The sequence below is a fragment of the Numenius arquata genome, chromosome 11, assembly GCF_964106895.1.
Source record: "Numenius arquata chromosome 11, bNumArq3.hap1.1, whole genome shotgun sequence".
Lineage (NCBI taxonomy): Eukaryota > Metazoa > Chordata > Aves > Charadriiformes > Scolopacidae > Numenius > Numenius arquata.
Window position 1 is genome coordinate 41,053,056 of NC_133586.1, and position 23,309 is coordinate 41,076,364.

The window sequence follows — 23,309 nt, forward strand, 5'->3', positions numbered from 1 at the left end:
TTTTCCAATCCACCTTCATTAACATTGCTGGCTGAAGCCAATTACAAATGCCTTAAGGCTTACAGCCTCATAAGCATAGTGTGACAGGTCAAATTTTATTGTTTGCTCCATCCATCATTACTGACACAGTAATTCAAAGTACACAAGGCACAGTCTACTCACTGCTTCTTCTTCCTCCCTATGCACCTGCTGTAATTTTAATGTAGAAGTTTTTTATTAATAAAAGTACATTGTCTTCTGTCATTCAGTGCTGGCTTCTTCCCCACATGTGGAAAGAAAGAGCCCCAAGTTATACTTTTCTTCCAGCAGCATCTAATGTTCTCTCCTTGGGGGTAATTTGCCCAAGCAAGTGATCTCTGGTGATACGTTTATAAATCTAATGCAATCTGGTAATGAGAATTAAGAAGAAAAAAAAGAATTCAGCCACAGAACAACCAGCCCCAGGGGACAATACCCCCTGCCCCCTTTTTTGATTGATCTAGAGATCTAACCAAGATGTTCATCTAGTGTCTAAAACATGGCCTACATCTTCCAACCTAAAGATGGTCACATAACTTCATTTTTCAAGATGTTAAGGACATGCAGTCTCATTTAATTCAGTAAGACTTCAGCACATATATTTAAAAACACTGCCTAGTAAAAGGTTGTTTTTCTGAGTTTTTGGAACACTGAGCAGCCAACAGCGGGAATGTTACGTATTCACACTTCTAATTATTGGCAGTAGTTACCTGGATGCCCAAATAAAAACATTGGTTTCAATACCGTAGAAGCTCAGAAATGTGAAGGCGAAAATCAGTGACATTCTAAACATTAAAAATCAGTGACATTTCATCTCCAAAAAAAAAGCACATGTGGGAAAAATCAGAAAGTCATAGGGAGCAAACATTTCCTGCAATGAGTTGCCCTTCCTCAGCACTGGTCTTTGCTGTGTAAAGAAAGTCTGTTCCCCCACACTTTTAAAATGGCAAACCCACCCCCCTCAAAACACCAAAACCAGAAAGAAACATGGATCTATGTTATTTTTACCATGTAACAAAATCCCAAAATATTCATTGTTTTTGACAATAGCTTGGCAAAGAGTATTTTAGACATGTATGCAAACATGAAGAGCTGCATCATTATATGGCAGGTCTAACGATTCTAGAATTCTCTAGAACTCTTAAGAGTCCTCTAGAGACTTTTAGCAGGTAAACATGAAATGAATATATCCAATTTAAATAGGATTCACTTAAATGTATCTTATCAATTGAATTCCAATCAATTTAAATGAACCCATTAGAAAAAAAAAAAAGGCATGAAACCCCCACAATAGTGTACTTTTGAGTTATTTAGAGTTTATTATCCTGTGTGAGCACTGATGAAACTCAAGAAAACAACAACAAAACCCTCCACTTGTGTAGCACCAAAAAGATGAGCTCTTTCCATTGCTTCACAGAGCTGTATGAATATTATCAGATCCATTTGGGAAAACCGGCTCGAAAAAAATTTAAGGGAGTTGGATATGAAAAAAGGAACCTTATGCTGCCTGAAACTTCACCTCTTCCCATCACTCAGAAATGGTGTGTGTTTGTTGGAAATCTGAAGGTTATTTTATTTTATTCTGCACAGGTCCTTATACTGCATTTCCCAGCATGGTATTTATACATCACTGCTGCAGCTACATATTGAGAAGGACTTTTTTTTTTTTTGGGGGGGGGGGGAAGGGGGGAAGTTTAGAACAGCATTTTCTCTATATTCAAGTTACCAAAATAATACAAAGATTAATTGCAGCAAGATGCCTGATACAGACATTTTGTCACAATTTCCCCCAGGTTCTGTGGACTTAACTTGATAATTAAAACATTCAACTTTGACAAGTCTTATCTATGGTAAAATAACAGATTCAGGAATTAAAGAAAAAAAAAAATACGGATTTAGAAACTGACAAAATACGTTAATCGCAAAGAACCCAGTCTGTGCAAAGCCAAATTGTTTTGGACTGAGCAATGTTAGAATATAGAGAAACAAACTAAAAATAGCCTTTCCCTGCTAGGCAAGGTTAGAGAAAGGAGATAAACATTGCCATACCCCAATTAAACCTACTTGCTTAACCCACAGTTGTTAAAATTTGGAGGTACAACTTTGGATAAATTTTGCTTTCTGAAAGGGCCTTTTGCTTACTGGTCCCAGTAGAAATCAAAGTGGGAGGAATTTTAACTACTCTCTCAAAAGAAATTATACCAAAGAAGAACAAAGACAGGTTGTGAGCCATCTAATGCTGTCCTCAGAACACCTCCAACATTTCTGCTCTGCCTTTAAGCAGGATACAAGATATCGCCCACCTCCAATAGGACCAAAGCAACCCCCTTCTCTTGCCAACACCAATGAGTGGCTTCAACAGAGTTTTATGTAGCCAGTTTATGACAAAAACAATCAGTATCTTCTGAATAAGATGATTCCTCACAAGATTCAAGAGGTGTTTCTTTTTTTTTTTTCCAGCCAATCTGTGTTTGCAGAATTGTGTTAATGAAGGCTCCTTCTCCAAAGACTAAAGGGATAGCAATAAGCACAATCTCTGAAAGAACATCATGTCTTGGGCCCCAGCAATTTCTCATTAATTCACAGAACCTCAAACCTGGCAATATGACCAAGCAGCCCTTACTCTCTAAAAGCTGCCCAGAGCTCTTTGTTTTTTCCCCCCTCTACCTGTTGATTTACCACAGAAGCTTCTATTTAAGCTGTTCTCACAATTCATACTACGCCAGGTGAAGAGTCCTGCAAACACGTATATATTCATGGGATTTAGCTGGGAAGCTGTCACAGAAGCAGCCACAACGCACAGATCAGTGATCAGGCAGGCCTAGTTTCTCCCAGTTAGGATATACAATTTGTAGAGGACTGTTTGGGATTTTGAATTTACTGACACGACTGAAAAGCAAAAGCTTCTCCACTTCAACATAAAACTGAACGAGATTTGAAAGGAAGCTCAGGAATTTGCTGAATTGCATGGTTATTTGAGCAGAGTTCAAAAGTCCTATTTCACAGCTTCCTCAGAGTTTAACGAAGGTTACCCCAACCACAGGAAAGCACAGATTTCTTTGTTCTGGATTGTTTATTTGCTGCCAAAACACCACTATGAGACAGTGCTGGAAAGAACATAGGAGACAGACAGCCATTTTTTGAGTACATTAATTGACCAAAAGATAAGTGTCATTCTTTGAGCATATGCAAAAGTACCCCTGAAGCATAACTATCTTAAGACACTGGCATGGATTACAAGGTACACAAGAATCAAGATCTACCTTACTCCTGGTTCTCTGCTCATTCCTTGAGACCATGCAGAGAAACAAAACCAAAAAACCACATAAACAGGTTGTCTTTAGGATAAACAGCACTTTATCAGATAACATCGCTCACCTCATGCTTCAAGCCAAATAAACTCTGCAGCTGCAGCAGGTACAGTACAGAGCTCTACGTGTTTTGCCTTCCGAGAGACAGAGTTTATTATTTAGAACTTGATCATGCAATAATGGCTTCACATCACTTTTGGATTATAGGGCTTGAGTCACTGGCCCAGAATACAGGCTGAGGGAACATCTACCTTGTTGGGAATACAGTAGCCAGATGAGCCTAGATCAAACAGGCGATCTACTAAGGTACTTGGCATTAGGCAAATTCTAGTTCTCCCACAGTCCTCTGGAGTTTCCCTCTTATTTGTGAGAATAAAGTTAGTAACTTTGAAAGCCTCATGCCAGATGTATTGCTACTGTTAGGAAACCCGCTGTGATAAAATGAATCAAATAATGAAACAGGAATGACTTCAAAGTAGTTATCCCAGAATTTTATTAAGCGACAGAGTCCAGACCTTCCCAAACCGCGAACGAGGAAAACACAAATTGCCCACTATCACACTATAGGCCAGTGGAAGAACTGGGTAATGTACAACATTTACCACGTACGTCTTCAAACCACGATAGACTACGCCATGCCTAGACTCTGAACTTGGAGCAAAGAATTGAGTTCCTAGATTAAAAGAAGGAGGTACAGAGGAGGTGAAGAGGAAAGAATAATTTATTCTTCTCCCTCCCACCAACAATATTTAACTTCGTACAGGGAGCAAATGCATAAGGATGACTTAATTTTCTTCTCTATGGATTTCTTTAACCATATCCTACCATGTCACTCTTCCCATCTTTCCTCCCCTCCATTGCTTTAATTTTCCCTTACAAAAGCAAACCAAAGCTAAAAGATAACATAGAATTTAATCCAACTCTTCATCTAACCGAGGACAGGACAGGTCTTAACACTTGCTAAGCCTCTCCCGAGTATCTTGTTTTCCATCAGGAAAGGCTGAGACATCCCTTGGACAAACCACAGACAGGGAAGGCTGCACAAACCCACAGCTGGATAACGGCACCCCAGGCCCAGCGGATGGGGAGTCCAGCTGATAGTTGGACTGTGAAAAGCCAAACCATGTTGCACTAAATACTCAACACTTGGACACTGACAAATATTTGTCAATTGTACTTCTGACTACAGATTCCTCCTAATTAAACACAGCAGCCCTCACATTGCACACATTTAACTAATAGTGTCTCGTTATTTTGGTCATTTTTTCTGCCATTTCCAGATTCTTGCAAAATTATTTCTCTTGCACATCCCTTAATATCAAATGTGTTACATAATATTATGACAACAGGAGGTAATTTTTCCATTTTCAAACAAAAAGAGACATGATCATGGACTTAATTAGCTTGCAATGATTTAATTAAAATTTGCAGAACAACAATGTACCTAATTAGAAGCATAATAATTATACCAATGTACCTTTCCATCTTTGAAGGGACTATTAGTCATTGAGGTGGTATGTTTTGTAATTTAAGATCATCCTTATTTTCATTTTCTGATTAGTTAAGTGCAGTCATCGTCATGTTCAGGTAATTGCTTTATTAACTAGCTTAATTAAACTTCCTGTAAAACTGACAGCTACAGAGTTATTTTTCTTAATGTGTTGCTGACAAAAACATTACCTAATTACATAGAGCTCTTTACAGGGCTTACTTACCCCATAAGCTTAATTCATTAGTACTTTGAAGAGCTTTGAAAACTCTGACTGCAATATACTATGGAAGTGCTTTGTATTGTTGGAGTATTAAATAGAGCTGTTACACGCAGGAAACAGCAATTTCTCTCTACAAAGTTTTATAATATGGGAGAGAGCATGTGCATTTTAAAACATCCAAATTTCAAGCAGCAAGTAGAGACTCAGTAAAGTTTTTGACAAACCTAGAGCCTATAGAGTTCAAAGTTAACAGGAAAGGGGGAGAGAGAGTTTCTAAAGTTTCCCAAACTATGGGAGTCCAAAAAAGTTGCAGGAACTATTGATAGAAACATGGTACAAGGACTGAGTAGATATAGGTCACATTTTACATCTGTCTTCAAATTTTGTCATGCATAAGCACTGAATTATTGGTGTGACAAAAAAAAAAATATCATCCACAAGAACTAGTTTGTCATCTGGAAAACAAAAAAAAGGAACCACACACCGCAACCAAACATTTTCACCCCCTTCAGCTTTAGCACGTCTGTGAAGCAGATGAAATAACCTAGATCAATGATGGAGACAAGTTTTGAAGACACTTCAGGAAAAGAACCAGAAATATTTAATGCCTGAAGAGTGGCAAGATTTTCAAGCCGTACTACTCCCATATATGAAGCTAATTCAACTTAAGATCCACTAAAGTACTCGGCACCCATTACTCCTGTTGTGATAGTCTAGGTGACTTTTTTAAATCCCCTGTAGTACAAGATCTGGACTCAGACTTCTCATCATTTTCAATACTTGCCCATTTACCTTCATGTTGGAAACCAACACCTTTGAATATTTTCCAATGAAGATGGAAAAGATAAAAAAAGTTTCTTTTGACTAGCCCTTGAATTAGTCAAGATGCTGAAGGCTTCTATGTATATAATGGAACTGAGGGACCAAGTTAAAAATCCCGAGTCTACCTAAATCTACCAGTAAGCTTAAACGTGACAGTTTATAGTTTGCTTTGGATTGGATCACTATCCCCAATTTTATCAAGAAGTTACTGCTTCTAGGCCTGCAACATCTTTCTTCATGAAGAAAAATTCACTTGTTAAAAAATAAAAGTTGGTTTTGATGAAAAGCCATTCCATTAGAAATCCTCAAAGTTTGCCGCAGTGACTTCCCAAGGATGCTCAGACCCGCCATTAACCCAAGATTTTAACCTGAGTCAGGATCCATGATTCTGCTTCCCCCTTTTTTATCCACAGTATCAGTTACTGAGCATCTCCAGAGGTGTCCAGACATAACACCACATTGCAGTAGTGGTCCTCCAGAATACGCCATGTAGCCTATATTTCTGCTTGGCCAAACACATTTCCTCTGCTGGTCTGCAAATAGCTGCCTTCAGAGAATCCTAATCCCTTATAATCGAGGTGGATGGGCACAGTCAGTTCCCCAAATCACCAGCACTATAATTAACATAAGCAAAATGCTTTCTCTCAAAATGCAATCTTTGCAGAAAGCACTAGAACAAAGAGCATAACAGCCTGAGGATTATCAAACAGTGCAAACCAGCAAGATGATGATGCTTTTGCTATTTTGCCATATAGCCTTTATGAATGGAGGGTTTTATTATCCAGTCAGGAATGGCTAAGACATCATTTAAAAGAAGAGCAACTAAAAATGCAGTTTATGTTACTTTCCTGGAATTGAATCCTTAAAGATTTCTTGAAATTTTCATAAAAATAAAACAAATCAGAGTCCTCCACATTTCTCAAGCTCTATTAAACATTGTTCCAGATCAAGTTCTGCAGTCTTAATTTTGCTTTAAGCTCTGAAGCTAAACTTTGAAGGGACAGTAACTAAAAATGCTATAAGGAATGATATAAAAGTGATATAAGGAATAATCAGGACCTGATTAAAAAGAAACTTCAATCCAAGTCAAAGTTGAAATGGAAAAGGAATATGCTCCTTTAATTAAGAGCACTACTTTGACAAAGTGAGTATGTTAGCCCCAGTATCAGCTTGCCTTAAAGATGTAGATTCCTCCACTTTTGCGTAAGAATCCAAGAACCAGACTAGTTCAGCCCTGGGATCCCTCAGCCTAGCATCCTGCCAAGTTCCAGACCCTTAAGAGTAAGAAAGCAACAAAGGAGTAGAAGTAGCAGCAAATTAGAAACAGCACAAATCAGTCCTGCTGCACTCTACCAATCATCCCAGCTTCTGGTAATCACTGGCTTAGGGACTCAGTGTGCTAGAGGCTTACCAGCCTGCAGTGGATCCATTCTCCATGGATTTATAGAAATCCCATTTATATCTTTGTCCTGCACAATATTGTGCTGTGGTGAATTTCCTAATTTTATTTTGAGCTGAAAAAATAAAAATACGTTGTTTTGAAACTCCTGACTTACAACATCATTAGATCTTGTTTTATTAAGTACAACATTCCTTTTCCAATATTAGTCATGATTCCATATAAAACCATGCTGAAGCGTTCTAGTTAATTCTGGGCTTCCTTGCAGGTTCCACACTTGACAGACCACTCTTCTCCAAGCATTTCCTAGTTCTACCATGTCAGCTTTGAGATGAAGTGATGATAACCAAATCTAATGAGATGTCCAGGCATTTACAGAGAAACAATAATGTTTTGTTCTTGTTCTCAATTCCTTTTTTTAACTCTTTACTTGCATTTTTGCCTGGCAGGGATCATTACGATGTCTTCAGAGAAACAGCCAGAATTCTTCTAAGATCAAGTGGCTAAATAAGAGACTGTGATGTGTATATATGGTTATTTTATCTTAATGTGAATTACTATGCATTTATTGACACCTAAGGTTAATTTTTATCAGACAGTCATACTTCTGCAGTACCACTTCCTTCATACATTTTTACCTCAGCTAACAGTTCCAAGGACGGAGAGAGCAATCCCCGATACAAACATGACTGATGGTGTTGAAGAGCAGCCCCCAGTCATTAGCAGGATGCTTTGGTGCTGCTCTGCCAGGCCAAGAACTCAAAGCCCAAACCCCATCTCCACCATCAGGAAAAGGCAAAAAAAATGTAACTCATCCAGGACACATCAAAATGCTGGTGTGTACATATGTGCTGCCTCTGCCTGTGTGAGAAGACGGCCAGTACTCAATTTCAGAAAACTTTTTTTCCCCCCCTTAAATGTAGTGGCTACTCTCCATTTTTTGTTTACAAGCTTAGCAAAAATCCTCTCATTTGCCCAGCGCATCATCACTTGTTCACAAAGCAGCTGATGCCGAGCCAGATACGAATACATACATACAAATGCAAAGCACGGTGGTATTTGCTCACACTCAAATGTCCACCTTTTTGCATTTTCACTGTCAATAACGGAACACGCCAGCACTGCAGTGCCAGGAATAACACTCGCCAACAGCACTGCATGTGAAAGAAAATTACTAAAGAAAAGCTTTGATTTTAGTGATTTACGGGCAAGAAAGAGGGATCACATTATCTGGTCAAAACTAATGGTGAATTTGAGGGAAGCAGTTGTAATCTGTTCATAAAAGATATCAGAAACCCATGATCATTACTGACTATAAAAATGTTATTTGTTAGGACATTAAAATATGTCATTTAGTTTTAATGCTCTGCCTAAAGTAATTTCACTTCACTTACCAAAATTTGTCTTTTGAAAAAAAAAAAAATCCAACCGACCAAAAAAAAATAAAAATCAACGAAGCAGAGCTTTTAGAAGACGTTGTAGAGAGGCAATGATGTTCTACAGGTCACTGTAATAATATACTCCCAGATTTACAATGTACTGTATATAGCACAGAACAATAATACTGCTGTAAGCATCTCCTTGATATTGCGTAGAGGTTAAGCAGATGCGCATCCCCTTGCTAGGACTGGATGTTACAGAAGGATTACCAGTCAGCACGGCACTGGAGAAGCCTTTAATCAAAAAAAATTTAGAAAAAGCAACTCTAAATCTGCAAAGGGACAAGCAATCGCACCTGTGGAACAGTGCTTGGAAAGCAATGAAACCCTGCCTTCCCTGGGCAAAGGTAGAGAACATGGGCAAAATCAGTGGAAGAGAAGTTGTTGCACTTAAGAGACCAACAAGATGCTATAATTTTCAACTTTTAGGACAGGAGCAATTGATAGTTAAACACAGAGTAGATGAAGATGAGACAAAGCTGCTTCAGAATAAATCTTCTAAAAGTCTCCTTTAAAAAAGACTAACACCACAATCAAACAAAATCAACTTCTGGGAGGTACGTCTTTGACAGTCAAGCATGTCAGCAAGCGGAATTGCTTGATGTCTTCATTACAGCTGTCAGGCTTACACTGTAGTCACAACAGTTTGGTGAATTTATGACATTGACAGAATTACTGATGAAAACCATTTGGATCTTATGGCAAGAAAGATAGAAGGTCAGAAAAAAAAAGATTCAGAGCTAACAGGGATGCAGGTAAGATGCACAGAAGCGAGTTCAATAGCTTTCATCGCATATTCAGACATCCTATTTACTACAGAATATCTTATACACTCTCAAGAGTTCAGACAAGAAAATTTCTTTTCAAAATGAGCCCAATTTTAATCCTAAATATGAATGCTAAATTACTGTCTTACATGCTCCTAGAGAGTATTAAAGAGAGTAGCTTGTTTAACAGGCAACTGGGAGCCCTTTTTCTGCAGTCTGTGTGTGAAAGTATGAGAGTGTTTCTGTTGATTTGCTCCTCTGGCCATGCAAATCCTTCAGCCAGACCAGAAGAGGGGCTTAAATGAATTAGCCATGTCAGCATTTTAATATTCGTGTCCATTATTGGATGAAGCATTCAAGCTGCCCAGCTGAGAATGTAGCTGCAACATCATCATCGTTACACCACAGCAGAGAATTTTTCCCTCCAATCACTTTATTTTCCTGGATTGGGGGGGGGGGGAAGGGATATTTTGGATTTTAAAGGGTAGTTTACTGGCTTTCAAACCTTACTTTGCCTGCAGGAGGAGAAGAAAACCTTAAGAGATTCCCTAAGCATGACTTCCAGTGCCTGAAGTGCTGTTTATGGAACATGTATCCAAGACAGGGAAGGCTTCATTTCCTAATGGGAGAGCTGGGCCACTGAGTGACTATGAAGCCAGTTTCTTTTATTGAGTCAAGCCCTAAGGTGATCGTATTTTCAGTATAACAGTGAGCCAGTTTATCCCCACTGGGTTACAGGAAATTTTTTTTATGGGACCGTATATGCTGCATCTGGCACACAAGCCTATTAAAACTGATGTAAATGAATTGTAATATGCTGCCCATACAGCCGGGGGTGAAGGAAGGTAAGGCACAGAGCAATGATACCATCAAGGTACTTCACCATTTGAAGACCAAATCTTAAAACAAGAACTCTCCCAAAATCCTCTTGTCCAAACAAGCCAATCTGATCAAATGAATTTTCTTCTGTTGCATCATCAATATTGAAAGTGTTCATTAGCAAGAACGAGCTATTTAGAGAAACATGAATCATGAAAGTCATAAGACTCTGGTTTGTCATTCTGATTTGCTGTCCATCAAATACGTAAAAAATTTACATTTATCAGCACTTTTAACACAGAAATATACCAAGAATCAGAGTAAACTGTATTTTATTAGTAGACTAATTTAATACTGCCTATTAAAGAAGACTATTTTGTCTTCACAATACAGCCTGGATGACCACTGCTGACCAGTCACAAGCAGAACTCACCTTGGTGGTGTACGTGTGTCCATCAGACCCACAGACAGGGCTGGCATGTGTCATGGGGCAAGGCTTGCATTTTACTATGTTAGCTGGTCCAGTCCAGTGCTTCTGGGCCAAGTTCCCTTTCTTTTGTCGAAGGCTGTAAAATAAAAGACACCAGGTTTTCTTCAACATGCTTTATAAAACAGAAGAACAAAACTTTCTCTCAATAAGGCAAAGCCAGATTTTCACCACAGTATTAATTTAAAGCAAGTAAATTAAATATAGCTCCTAACAATGCTTCTATAATATGGCACATTACAGTAAGCAATAAAAAAAAGTCATAAATTGGTAGGCAGTCCTAGATCTACAACACTTGGCAGCTTCGTTTTGATTTATAACCACAAATTACTTCACTTAAGAATACAGCATTTTGTTCAACCACACAACGCTTCTGGTGAAGCGGGCAAGTAACATCACATCAGGCTGTATTTAGAGACATTTTCACTAGGCCTTCTCCGAGTTGCCAAGTTACTGTTAAGGCAGTGACAATTCTAAACCAAAATCCTTTGAAAAACATTGCAATTTATATTATGAGTTTAAAAACATCTAAAATCCCTTCACAACTTTGTCACTGTACGTGCAGTAGCCCTCTCAGCATGCCAGCTGCTGAACAGCTGTTATTCTCAGATCAATCACAGTCCCCCTCAGAACGCTATAAAGTCACAAAGAGCATCTCCAAATGCATTTGAACCACGGGAGTGACTGCAGTTGTCCTCAAGTCATGGACTACTCAATTATTGCATTAAAAATGTCTATGAAAAGACATCTGCTCCAAAAACTTCTTATAAAACATGTGCAATTGATACTGATTAATAGCTCATTTTCCTGTCACAATGAGCTACTCGACTGTTACGACATTAAGTAATTATCACCAGCACACTGTTGTAAGCTGATTAAAAGTTTGCTTTAGAAATCACAAGTCAATGTTACAACGCAGTTTCATTTTGGCCGCGTGTACTTGTCTTTCACTTGAAAACATTTACAAGGCAAGGCATCGCATCAGCTTTGCTGGAGACTGTTAAGAAAAATAACTGCCATCTGTTCTCATACCAGAGTAAAAAAAGATACGATATAGCAGTTCAGCTAGAAATACATTTCAATGCGCCGCTGAATGACTTTATCACAGTTTTAGAAAAACATATACAGATATATTTTAAAGCAATTTCACTACAGCTTGCAATTTGCTACATAATACCGACTCTGATGTAATGACACATTCGGCTGCTAAAATAATAAAAATTCTATTCTTTCATCGCAGCTCTAGTTTGGTTGAAGTCTAACCTTTGTCACAGTGATGAATAGTACTACTAAGAAGCTTGTGTCCACAGAAGGAATCCAATCAAGATATCTATGAAGATAGAAGCCTAGTATTTAATTCCCTTGTTATTTTGAAGAAGTTTTCTTAATGCCCAGAGCAGCTTTCCCTCCTTCAGATGCATTCTGCCTTGCAGAGTTACCATTATACCAGATGCTAAATGCTGCACATGGGGTGTTCTTGGCTTTGAACCCCTAAATACATCTCTGCAGACATGCTCTGTTCTGCCGGGGCTCTACAAACCATTTATTTAAGTTTTCCCAGAGTAACTGACTTTTCTGCAGCTTCCTCCCCTCCAACAATGCTTTGTTACTAAAATGTAATGATTATCTTATTTTCTCAAACTGTTTCCATTACAGGCATTTCTTTTGTCTTTTCAGCTTGACAAGAAAATTTCCTCATTCCCTTTACTTACAGCCCCGCACTTCTAGAAACGCACAAACTCAGAACCAAGAATAGGTTTGGATGCAGTACTGTGGATACTGATGAGCAGAGCCTGGAGATAGGCGTGAGAGGTGCTGTGCTTCTCCTTTGGAGACTGCAGAAGGATGGATCATGGCACAAAGCAGACTTTGGTTTCCACAATCTCAAAAGACAGACCCGTGTCTATATGTAAAATTGCTAAGATAGCTTTAGGATCAGCTATAGAAAAACATCTAAGAAATGCTAAACTTGAAGTGTATGGTTTAGTGCCATCATCATCAAAACCATTAGCCATAACAAGTGCAGGACGGAGATATGCAACTGAATTAATGAGCACCTCATCAAAATTAAATGTAGATTGAAGTTCTCAGCTAGTCTGATGCCTATCAAATCACAGGATTTGGAGGCAAGTATGAAATACATCATACAGCATTTGTGGACCAAACCACATTCAGGTATTTTGCACCATAAACATACAAGAAAAGCCCATTCTGGACATGGCTGCTTGTCCCTCTCCGCTCAGCCTTACAGTCACCCGTCCCTTCAAGATCCCTATTGCAAAGCCAGTTTCTATTCAAAGATTCTTCTTGAGCCAATAATGATTTCCACTCTCCCATCCTAACTTAAAAAAAAAAAAAAAAAAGTTATTCAGTTCATGCATTTCAAGCCATTTCAGCAGCTCATCGAGCCTGGTGGCCTTTTCCAGCACTTAATTGAGAGTAAAAAAGGAACGTGCCCAGCCTTAGGCCTGAGCTGTGTTTTGGGTGCAGCTGCCTTCAGTCACTGCCAGCGGTGTGTGTAAGAGCTGAGCCTTCCTCCCCCTCAGCCAGGGACTAGACTGGTTTCACCTGAACCTGATTTGTGGTGTTCCACTTACAGACACTGAAGGTAACTTTATTCTCTTCCTCCCCCACCACGTTCATCTTCAGGATCTTCTTTTGATAATAAGAGGAAATTTACTCTCTCAAAGAGACTGAAATTTAGTGACAAGATGAATTTACAGCAGATTACATCTCAAAGCATTTTATTCTTTTAAAAAGTTAGCAATTTCAGTAGCACTTCATACATACTACATACATAGCATCACGAGCAGGGGATTGCTGCAAGAGACCTGCAGCGACCCTCCTGCACCTGTGGTGTAACGGGCAGCCCAGCGCAGCACCCATTCGGGTTGCAAGAAACAATCTGGGTTTCAAAAACAAATATATTCTTTTCAAGCTACACTTTTGTCAGAAACAATAGCGCAAAGTGTCACTCTATTTGAAGCAAGTCAAAAATAATTTTTGTCAGCTCAACCAAGCCAGCAATAGCTGAAAGTTTAACTGGATACACAGATTCCACCCTCCTCCCCCCTAAAAATACAGGTAAGCACCTGTTTCCTAGGGAGAACATCCAGTTTTGAAAAGTAAACCATGTATTTTCCTGGAGTGATATTTTGAGAGGCTGGATAAGACTTTTGGAAGCTTTTCAATCCTATAACCCCTAACAACACATCAAACATCCAAACAAACAAATTAAAACCTAGACAAGAACATTGGCTGCCACGAGCAGCCAGGCTGAAAATCCCTTCTCAATGGAAGTGCACATTCACATGCTCTGGGAACACGGTTTGCTATGCTAATCATCCTGTTTTAGAATAAATATGTCAGGAGCAAGACAGGCCAAAGTAAATTAGGCCTTTTTTTTTTTTTCTGACAACTTCACCAACTTTAATCCTCCTTTAAGACTCAAAGTTGGAAGGATCTGCCACAAATCATTAGAAAATAACAACTGGGGAGAAAGAACAAACCAGAAACTCCCCACTGGGGTAAAAGGCTGCCACGTTTATAAGGACAAGAGGGCCAAGTGTTTTCAATATTCCAGAAGCAAATAGACACGTATGTCTTGTATTAAGAATTACAGGCAAACCCTGCCTGCTTTTGCTTTTCAGGCTGGTGAACCAATACACCAAGAGGTGTAAGATTTAAGGAGCAATTAAGTTTTACAGAATTCAGCCTCTTAACATTTTAATGCATAAAGAAATTTTAGTGGTTTAAAACATTCACACTTCAACACAGGGAAAACGTTCGCTGACTCAGCTTCATTAGTCATTACGCAGACATACTACTTACCACGTTCTGTGAAAATACAGGGAGACTACATCTGCTTTGTTTGCACAGGAGCAGAGAAAATGCAGCGGGGTTGCCAGGACCAAGCACAGGAGCCCCGGCCAGACACACTGCCTCAGCCTGACCCAGAGCCACAAACACTTACACATCAACACAGGGAGCTCAGAAGACCTAGGAAAAGTTGGCTCCACCCAAGAATTTAAGGCTTCCAGGTGTGCCCTGTAAGAGCTGATGAGAGCAGCTGCAGCCTGGCCCCAGCTGGCAGCCAGTGATGGGGACACCAATCCCCCCCTCTCTCCCCACCTGGCTGGGGACATCGAGGTGCTCCTGGTTGGCAGCACTGGTTCCTGGCACTGACAGCCCGCTGCGGGGTTTGAACTATGCATTTCAGTGAGCAGGAGTTTATCAAACCCGGTGCTTCACACAAAATATTTCACACTGAAAAAAATCCACAACCTTAATTCCTGACCAGGTTTCTGAGTGGGCTCTGCTGTTTAGGGATCTCCGCATCTTCGCTTGTAACAATTCTCTCCAGGATGGCACAAATGAGCACATATGGCAATAAAATTTGGCAAAGCCAGAGGCAAAAATAAAGTTACTTGCACAAAAATGGTGTTTCTTTTTAATTGACATTTACGTTTTGTTTTACTTGCATTTAATTTTAAATTTTACACAGATCCTAGAACTATGAATAATTTCATTTTTATTTGCCTTGAAATAATCTTGGAAAAATTGAAAATTGTGAAATATTTTAGAAGAGGTTTTTTAAAAGGGAATAATTTATCTTTTTGGGTGTAACCTGGAAGGGATCAGCAAAGAGAATCATAACCACAACATAGGAAGTGAAAGTGGACATGAAGTGGATAAACTTAGTTTCACCCAATACTTACTTCTGAACTACCACACAAAGTTCTTTTTCTTACCATTTACTGAACTAATTGATAGATTTTAGTTATTTTAGTTATTGAGAAGACAATGATCTCTTAGCCTATGTTCTCCAGCTGACTTCTCTTGTTGATGGAGTCTCCAGGTGAACCTGTGGTGAATATAGTACGATATGACTAGGTGGTCTATAAAGATATGAAATTAAAACTGGGACCTTGTAAATTTGATACAGAATGTGCAAATTGAAAGTATCAGTGTTCAATTTTGAGACAACAACTTCCCAGAAAACATGGGAAAATTATATTTTAATAAGCTGCATAATTTTGCTGCATAATGACTATAACAGAAAAAAAATGTGAAATTATAATATAATTTAAAATGGCAAATTATTTCAACTTTTTTTTTGTTTCAGTTTACATTTGTCTTATCACTGCCAGCTAGAAACAGCCAAAATATCAACAGATTTTATAAGCAGGACCAACGCTGTGCTTTTATGTAGTTATATTTGATCATCCAAGTGCAAATTCAATTGAACTTTAATATTAGTAAAGACATAAAATGCACTAGAATTCAGGCTTTTAATCCAGAAGAAAATTTACAACATTAAGAGCATGTTACCCCTCTTCAAGACTAGTTATTCCCGAATAAACATACAGTAAATTAGCAGATTAAGCACTGACGGTTTTAGTGCAATTACAAATCAGGCTCCTTTGAATACAAGTTGCCAGGCTATTATTTTGGAAGTCCTGCCAAAGTTTTGGGAGGAAGGAGACAGTAAGTGAAAGTTCTGCCATAGTTTAGAACATATTTAGTAATGTTATAAGAAGACACTTCTTTACTCCAAAGAGTTTTTGTTAGATGAATTTTCAAAGGTCTGCTGCGAATAATAGCAGAAAGTTTCTCAAAAAACCCCCAACAAACAAGCTACACGATTTCTTCTAACAGAAAGTGTCAGGTAAACAAAATAGAGAGATTGGTGCTGTCTCTTCTCGTTCTTGAAGTCACTGTTTCAGTGACATTACACAAGCATAGAATTTGGTTCAATACATGTTGCAAATCACTTGCAACGCTCACCTCTCTGTTTCTGCTGCCTAAAATAATACAGCTACTTAGTTCAGCTCCTATCTGAATGGTACTGAGCCGGCTAGGAACTTTTTGATAAAACAGGCCTTAACTACACAACCAAATTATATCATGGAGATAAATTGGTGTTAGTGAACTGTTAATGACATTGCCACTGGAGGTCTACATGGTGTTGTGACGGTTCATCTCAGGCTGCAAGTGACCTTGAGGTCCTGAGGTTGGGGCTTTGCAGATGCCTTGACACATGAAGCGCTAGAGACAGAAACTCTTGTTGCTATTTCCTCTGCTCTGAAGCCAGAAGCCTGAAAGCCCTCATAGCCCTGCTCCTGGTTGGGCTGACAGCGTGGAAGACCATCTCTTCCCAGTGGTCTCTTCCAGAGACCTCTTCCATGTAGGAAAGGTGATCTCGCCATCCTCAGGGTTTGCAGGAAGGCAGGTTGGAGTTTGGCACCCACTGGTGGCCACAGCTACTGCAAGGATCCTCCATATAACCTTGTCTTTAGTGGACTGAGAGTTGTGTGCATTACTTTTCAGTTACAGCTCACACGGAGACATTCCTCAAGATTAGGATTCCCTTTATCCATCTTTCTTATTAGACCTTATATCAAACCAAAATGCTGTATGTCACATATGTTTATCAACCAAGCCCTAATGAAATAAAGGTGCACCAAAACAGGTACCAAATATTTGTGTTTACTGAGAAGCTGGAAGGAGCTCTGGAAAAGCAAACTTAAATGGTTTCCTGAAGCTGGAACAATTCACTGTGGAAAGAGTTTAAAATGTACTGCCTGTACCTTCTCCATGCCTTGTGCACAGTTTTGTTCTTGTCTCCCTGAAGGAAGCTTATCACACTAAAGATAAACCCAGCAGCGCCTGGCTGTTTCTATCTTTCCTTTGAAAAAGCTGTTTCTCTTGTTCTTGAGGAAAAAAATGACAAAGCTGAAATTTGCCAGTATAAATGGCAACGCGGTCTTCTCTCTTTGTATCATTTTTGTGCTCTGTTTATTAGAGCTATGAGTTTGGCCTCCTTTCTGCAGCTTTTCATATTTTTCAGAAGAGCTGTATATACCTTGAGCCACTACCAGTCAAGCTATGTGCAAAAACCAGTCTACACATATTACCTTGGGAAAAAAAAAAAAAAGACACTAAGCTTTTGAATTAGAAACAGACTCCTTATTTAATACAAACATTGTAAAATGAGAACAAACATATGATTAGAGTAATTTTTCTACCTGGAATTTACACCTTCCCATACAAAGAATAACAACATGCAGAGCTGCCTTGCATTTCAGCATTATCCCATTGGAATTAGATCCTGCCACTTTCTTTAATTTCATTATTCAAAGAAATAATTTCAACTATCTGATTGCATTAAGGCTGTTGATTACTTCCTTTTACTGCCTTCATATCTGCTCCCCGACAGATCTGGAAATAAAAGGCCTCTGCTCACTGTACTTTGGTAGATGTGCAAAGATTCTTAATGGGGCATGGTGGTGACCGGGGACCTTTCTGGCAGAATGAGGCTTGTTCAAAACTTTCTCCCACAGTAAATGGATAATCTACTTCCTTGCCGTTCTTTCAAACAATGACACCGATGAAATTATATTGGGAATTAAATCTGTCCGTTGCTGCAGACCAGTAGCCACAGGACTGTTCTCAGAAAGCACACTGCACTCAGAAGATAGAGCTGGAGATGAAAAATTGAGAGAAGAGAAAAAAGGAAAATCTTGACGATCAAGGTGAAAGTGTATCAGGTGTCATTCCAATGAAATGAAAAATAGGTATTTCCAAAGGAAGAGGAAAAGTCAAGGAAGAGTCAAGCCTCTATTTCTTACCAACAGTAAGAAGATGGTATAAAAATAAGCATAGGGCAAACAATGTATCAGGAGGAACTTGTCAGCTAGATATAGGAGAGACTGAAAGTTTCGGTACAGCAATATGTTTTGCAAGAAAAAGTCCTGACACATCTCACAGGGAAAATGCCCTAAAGATTCTTGCATGGATCCTACTAGGCTCAGCTAGCAACCAGCTCTTGAAAGAGAATAAAAGGTCTTAGGGCCCAGGATGCTCAAGGTTATGGGTTCTGCAAGATGAAGGAATCTTTTTATTTTTTATTTTCTTCTGTGTTTTAAAGAAACAGAGGATTTGGAAAAGCTGACATAGATTCTGAGGACCTAGAAAAACCGTAGTATGTTTAACTGATTTGATACCACTGCTGCAGGTAGTTTCTGAGATCCAGCAACACTAAGTCAGAGAACCCCCCGAATGCATCTACTTGGGCATGGCCCCTCAAACAACAGCATGTCCTGTGCCTAAACAGCTATGATACAGCGTTTAAATATGGCTACTGTTAAATTGCCAAGATAACTCATTCTGCGCAGTATCAGCATGTCTCAGTACAAGTATCCTTCTGAGATGTTAGTACCTGGCCTTATTTATTCCTGGACTAAAAATGATAAGATTGTTTATTAAGGTCATTAGAGAAGCACATGGACTTCTGCCTTTGGGCACTTTAATAAATAAAAATGGTGTTTGAAAGGTCCCATTACATTCTTAGCTAATATATTACTGTGCTTACAGGCAATTTATTTTTGAATCTAAATTTTTAATGATTTGCAACTTTCCGACCCAATACATATGCTCCACAGCTGCACAGATATGAAAACTGGCAAGGGACACAAAGGAAAAGAACAAAACCAAAAAATCCACACAAACATACAATCCTGATGTTTTTAAAAGTCATTAAGCTCTCCTGAATAAATAACACAACTTCTAAACTCTGCCTGTTCTCATGAATTTTCATAAGAGAATTATTTTCCTTTTCATCGTTATATTTATACTAACATAAAAAGAAATCTAAGACACCAAACTATATAAAAATAAAATGAAGTGCCTTGAATTTCAAAGGAGGAGGGGAGATAGCAGGAAGTTCATAATTAAAGCTGAAATCTTCTCTACCACTTCTCAGTTTGTAGTAATCTTCAGCAGCCACTTCTAAACCCTGGATTTTGAATGCTGTGTGAGATGCTGTAACTTGGCTCAGAGTGCTTAAAGGTGAAGTGTGCAGCAAATGTAATGCTTTTGTTGGCATTGGCTTTTTTTCCTTCTTTCTATGACAGTCTATGTGTTTTTTTCCCTGCTACCAGAAAAGAATACTTTTTAAGAGGATGAAGGTACCTTTCCTCTACCCAGGATCTGATTATTTTGATATTAAAATACTGTATTGATCAGGTCTGCCTCCTCCCACTGGCGGAGCTTGCCAAGATCTCCGAGGGAGCTGAATTGCTCGATCGCATGTGAGATTAATCTGAGCTGTCACATTTGGTTGGGAAGGAGAGCTGATCCTCACTCACCATGCCCTGGTTCATGCAATTAGACAGCTTCAAAATTGTTTTCCCCAAATGTGGCAGAGCAGTCATTTTCCACCATTTCCCTGCTACAGCTCATATTTCTAGTTATGATGTTGAACCCCGCGTGGTTGAGTAGCTGTGTGAAAAGAAAGGTGCAAGTTACTTAGGCTAAAAATCACGGCAGATTTCTTGGCAGCATTTAATAACACCAGAAAGTTCCAACATGACGGATGAACCTCTCAGAAGCTGTGGACAGACAAGCTTTAAAATGGTCCTCATTCTTGGCCAAATGCTGTCTGTCAAGTTTAACACCGTCAAACCCCTGATGTCTCATGTCTCTGCAGACATTCAGCTGCTGGGCAGAATCAAAGTTCTGGTACGAACTAGTGGCCTGAACTAGGAGGCAGCCCCACACTGGAATTTTTATCATCTCTACGTCCTTCCATATGGTTTATAACCCGTTCTTACTAATTCTAGCAATGGCAGTAGTTCAGTCACATGCAACACATTCCTTACTTCTACCTTCCAAAAAGCCCTCCTGCCCCAAAAGTGTGTTGTTTTTTTTTCTTCTTTTTATTTTCCCTTTTTTTTTTCTGAAGCAAAAAGGTCCAGAAATCTTATTGTCACTTTGCAACTGCAGGGGAAAAATCAACGAACACCCCCCAACCCAAGCATCCTTAGACAGCTCAGCTGTGTTCTGCTTCATTATGTTGATTTTGCTTTTCCTAAGGCGAATAACATGCAGTCCTCAGAAAAATTGACATATTGCTGGTAGGGATGAGAAAGTAAATGCATTTTAAAAAATACAGCAATAATTCTTGCCCTTAAGGCACCAAACCAAATGTTTCTTTTTAAAAATGACTGCACAGTACTTCTGTTGTGTGAATACTTGCTACCATGCTACCAACAATCAGTTACAAACTGTGCTAGCAAAATATTTGCCCCTTCTGACACATTTTATTACGAGAGAGGCTTATTAAATTCTCAAGAAAGCTACAGCAGATTAAGCTGTTAGGATTTTTACAATTAGCATCCATTACCTAAGAATTCATATATGATTTCTGGATAGAATTAGTTTGTCAAACAACAGACAATTAAAAAAAAACCAAAAATCCCAAAGCCACCTCCAGAGTGTAGTCAAAATCCACTATTCAAGGTTGGTTTGGGAAAATAATCAGAATGCAGTTTCCTATGTCAGTATAAAATGAATGTGAGTGAAATGCATGCTAACCAAACCAGTTATAAATATTATAAGGATCGGGGTAATTTTAAAATCCCATCCTTTTTAGCATCTAAATAGGTTAATGCTCCTGTTGCTTATTCAGCACTGCTGATTTACAGAGCTCAGTGCTATGAACGTCTAAACATTCTGCTGAATTTCTCAACATATTCAGTGCTGCCTGTCTGGTTATTTGATGCTAGAGATGGAGCTCATAATATCTATACCATTCCCAGCTTCTCAAATGAGGCCATCAAGAGCATTCCCCATCTTTTATCGGGCTATGTCTTAATGAAAGGTGACTGGAGCTTCAGGAAGATCCCAAACTGATAGACAGAATTTACATAATCATATTAATTTATGATACTAACTGAATGCACATGATCCAGTCTAGAGACAGCACGTGGTGAAACACACCTTTAGGTAAAATTTGAAGATGAGTGCAATCGACATACTTGCAGAAGCTGCAAGATATACATTTCATGAGTTACTTCCACTGAGTTATTAAAATTTCACTTTGCTGTGACCTTGAATCCTGAAGCCTAGCAACCATACATTACAAACCATCCATTCTTCCCACATTCTTCAAATATGTAGCTCCATAGGCTCCCCGACCCACAGAGGCTCCAGGTGCCTTTAAAATGCAGCAAGGTAGCTCTGCATTTACACTTTTGAAAGTTTCAGCATTTTATAGCAGCCTCCTCAAAAGCATATTTTACCATGTGAAAAAGCGGGACTTAACCAGTGACATATTTAGATATATAGCATAAAGTTACAGGTTTTGTAAAAAAAAAAAAAAAAGGATTTCAATACTTTGCTGCTAAGTTATTACAGAGAAATCAGTTTAGTGCAGATAATGTTGTTGGCTTAATATGTGGCACCTTACTTTCAATCCCTCCTTCCCACCTGAATTTCAATTCAGCACACATTTCCCTTTGTTTATCTTGCCGTGATGAATTACACATCTGTGTCCCCACTGCTCTGTTTCGTCCCAATTCGTCCCTTGTGACTCAGCTTATGAGAAACTAATGGACTGAACAAGGGTCAACATTTCTTCATCTCTATCAACTCATTTGGTCTAATCCTGAATTAACCATCTCACTCATAAGAAATGGCCACTCTTTTGACCATGTTTTTGTTGTGTACTGAGCTCTGTTCCTGTGAACTCCCAAATGGCTTTTTCAGCAGCTTGTCTTTCAATCCCCTTCTATCCACTGTCCTTCTACTTGCTATTTATTCCTTGTACTTTATTCTTATTCTTTCTTTCTACCATTTCTCTGCTGCTTTGGTGGAAATGTAGGGAATGCACTAATTGTTTCACTGCAAATTAATCCTATTTTTTTTCTCCTAATGTTGCTGCATTCCTTCATAAAACCCTTTTCTTCTCTCAAAACCTCCTGCCTGTGGTCTACCTTCTGCCTGACTGGCATTTCTGACTCTCTCCTCCAGCCTTATTTTCTCAAGATCTGGTCAGCTTGTTTAAAGAGAATTTTATAAAATTGTGAAAAAAATTGCAGTGCCCTTTCTTACTCACTGTTGTATTTAACCATTTTGATTCCAGTCCTTCAGTCTGACTGCTCTGCTCTGACCTCCCCCCAGCTAATCTCCTTTCCTCGCACTTTCCCCCCACTAACTCTGGAACTTTCTTCTGCTTCATTCAACCTCAAAAATGAGGTCCCTCGGAGAAGCAGTTATTTCTTCACCTACTCTTAACTATTCTTTCCACCTCTGCTAGGAAGTATCATATTAAGTATTATATTCTCTCTAGATGGTCTTTCAATGTCATTTTGGCGCTTTACCTGTAATACTCCAGTCTTCTTACCTTTCTACACTTGAATCCTTGGAAGTCTGAGAAACTTTAGAGATGTCCTTTCTGGTTTATCCTTCTGTGTCTTTGTACCATTATTGTGATTTCTTCTCAGAAACATCTTGTCTGCATTACAAGCTCGCTATGTCAAAATGAAGCATACAATATTTCTTCTCACATCACCTTCTCTATTTTTCAGTCACTGTTTCCCTATCATCACATTCATCATCTGGACTTATTCTTTAACCATACGCTTCCTTTCCCTGATACAAGCCACAGCACATTATCTTTCTGCTTTTCACTACATCCAAGAGGAAAATGTCATGAATTTAGCTATGTCCTATATCTGCTTCCTAAACTCCT

General features: G+C 38.9%; 1 protein-coding gene across 1 annotated transcript in view; it reads right to left on the reverse strand.

Moving 5' to 3' along the window:
• The window catches only part of SPOCK1 (SPARC (osteonectin), cwcv and kazal like domains proteoglycan 1), a 301,716-nt gene that overhangs the window by 85,633 nt on the left and 192,774 nt on the right, over window positions 1-23,309 (reverse strand). Inside the window, exon 5 of the mRNA XM_074155458.1 lies at window positions 10,721-10,853. Within this exon, the coding sequence (XP_074011559.1) occupies window positions 10,721-10,853 (133 nt within the window). The remainder of the gene's footprint in view (window positions 1-10,720; window positions 10,854-23,309) is intronic.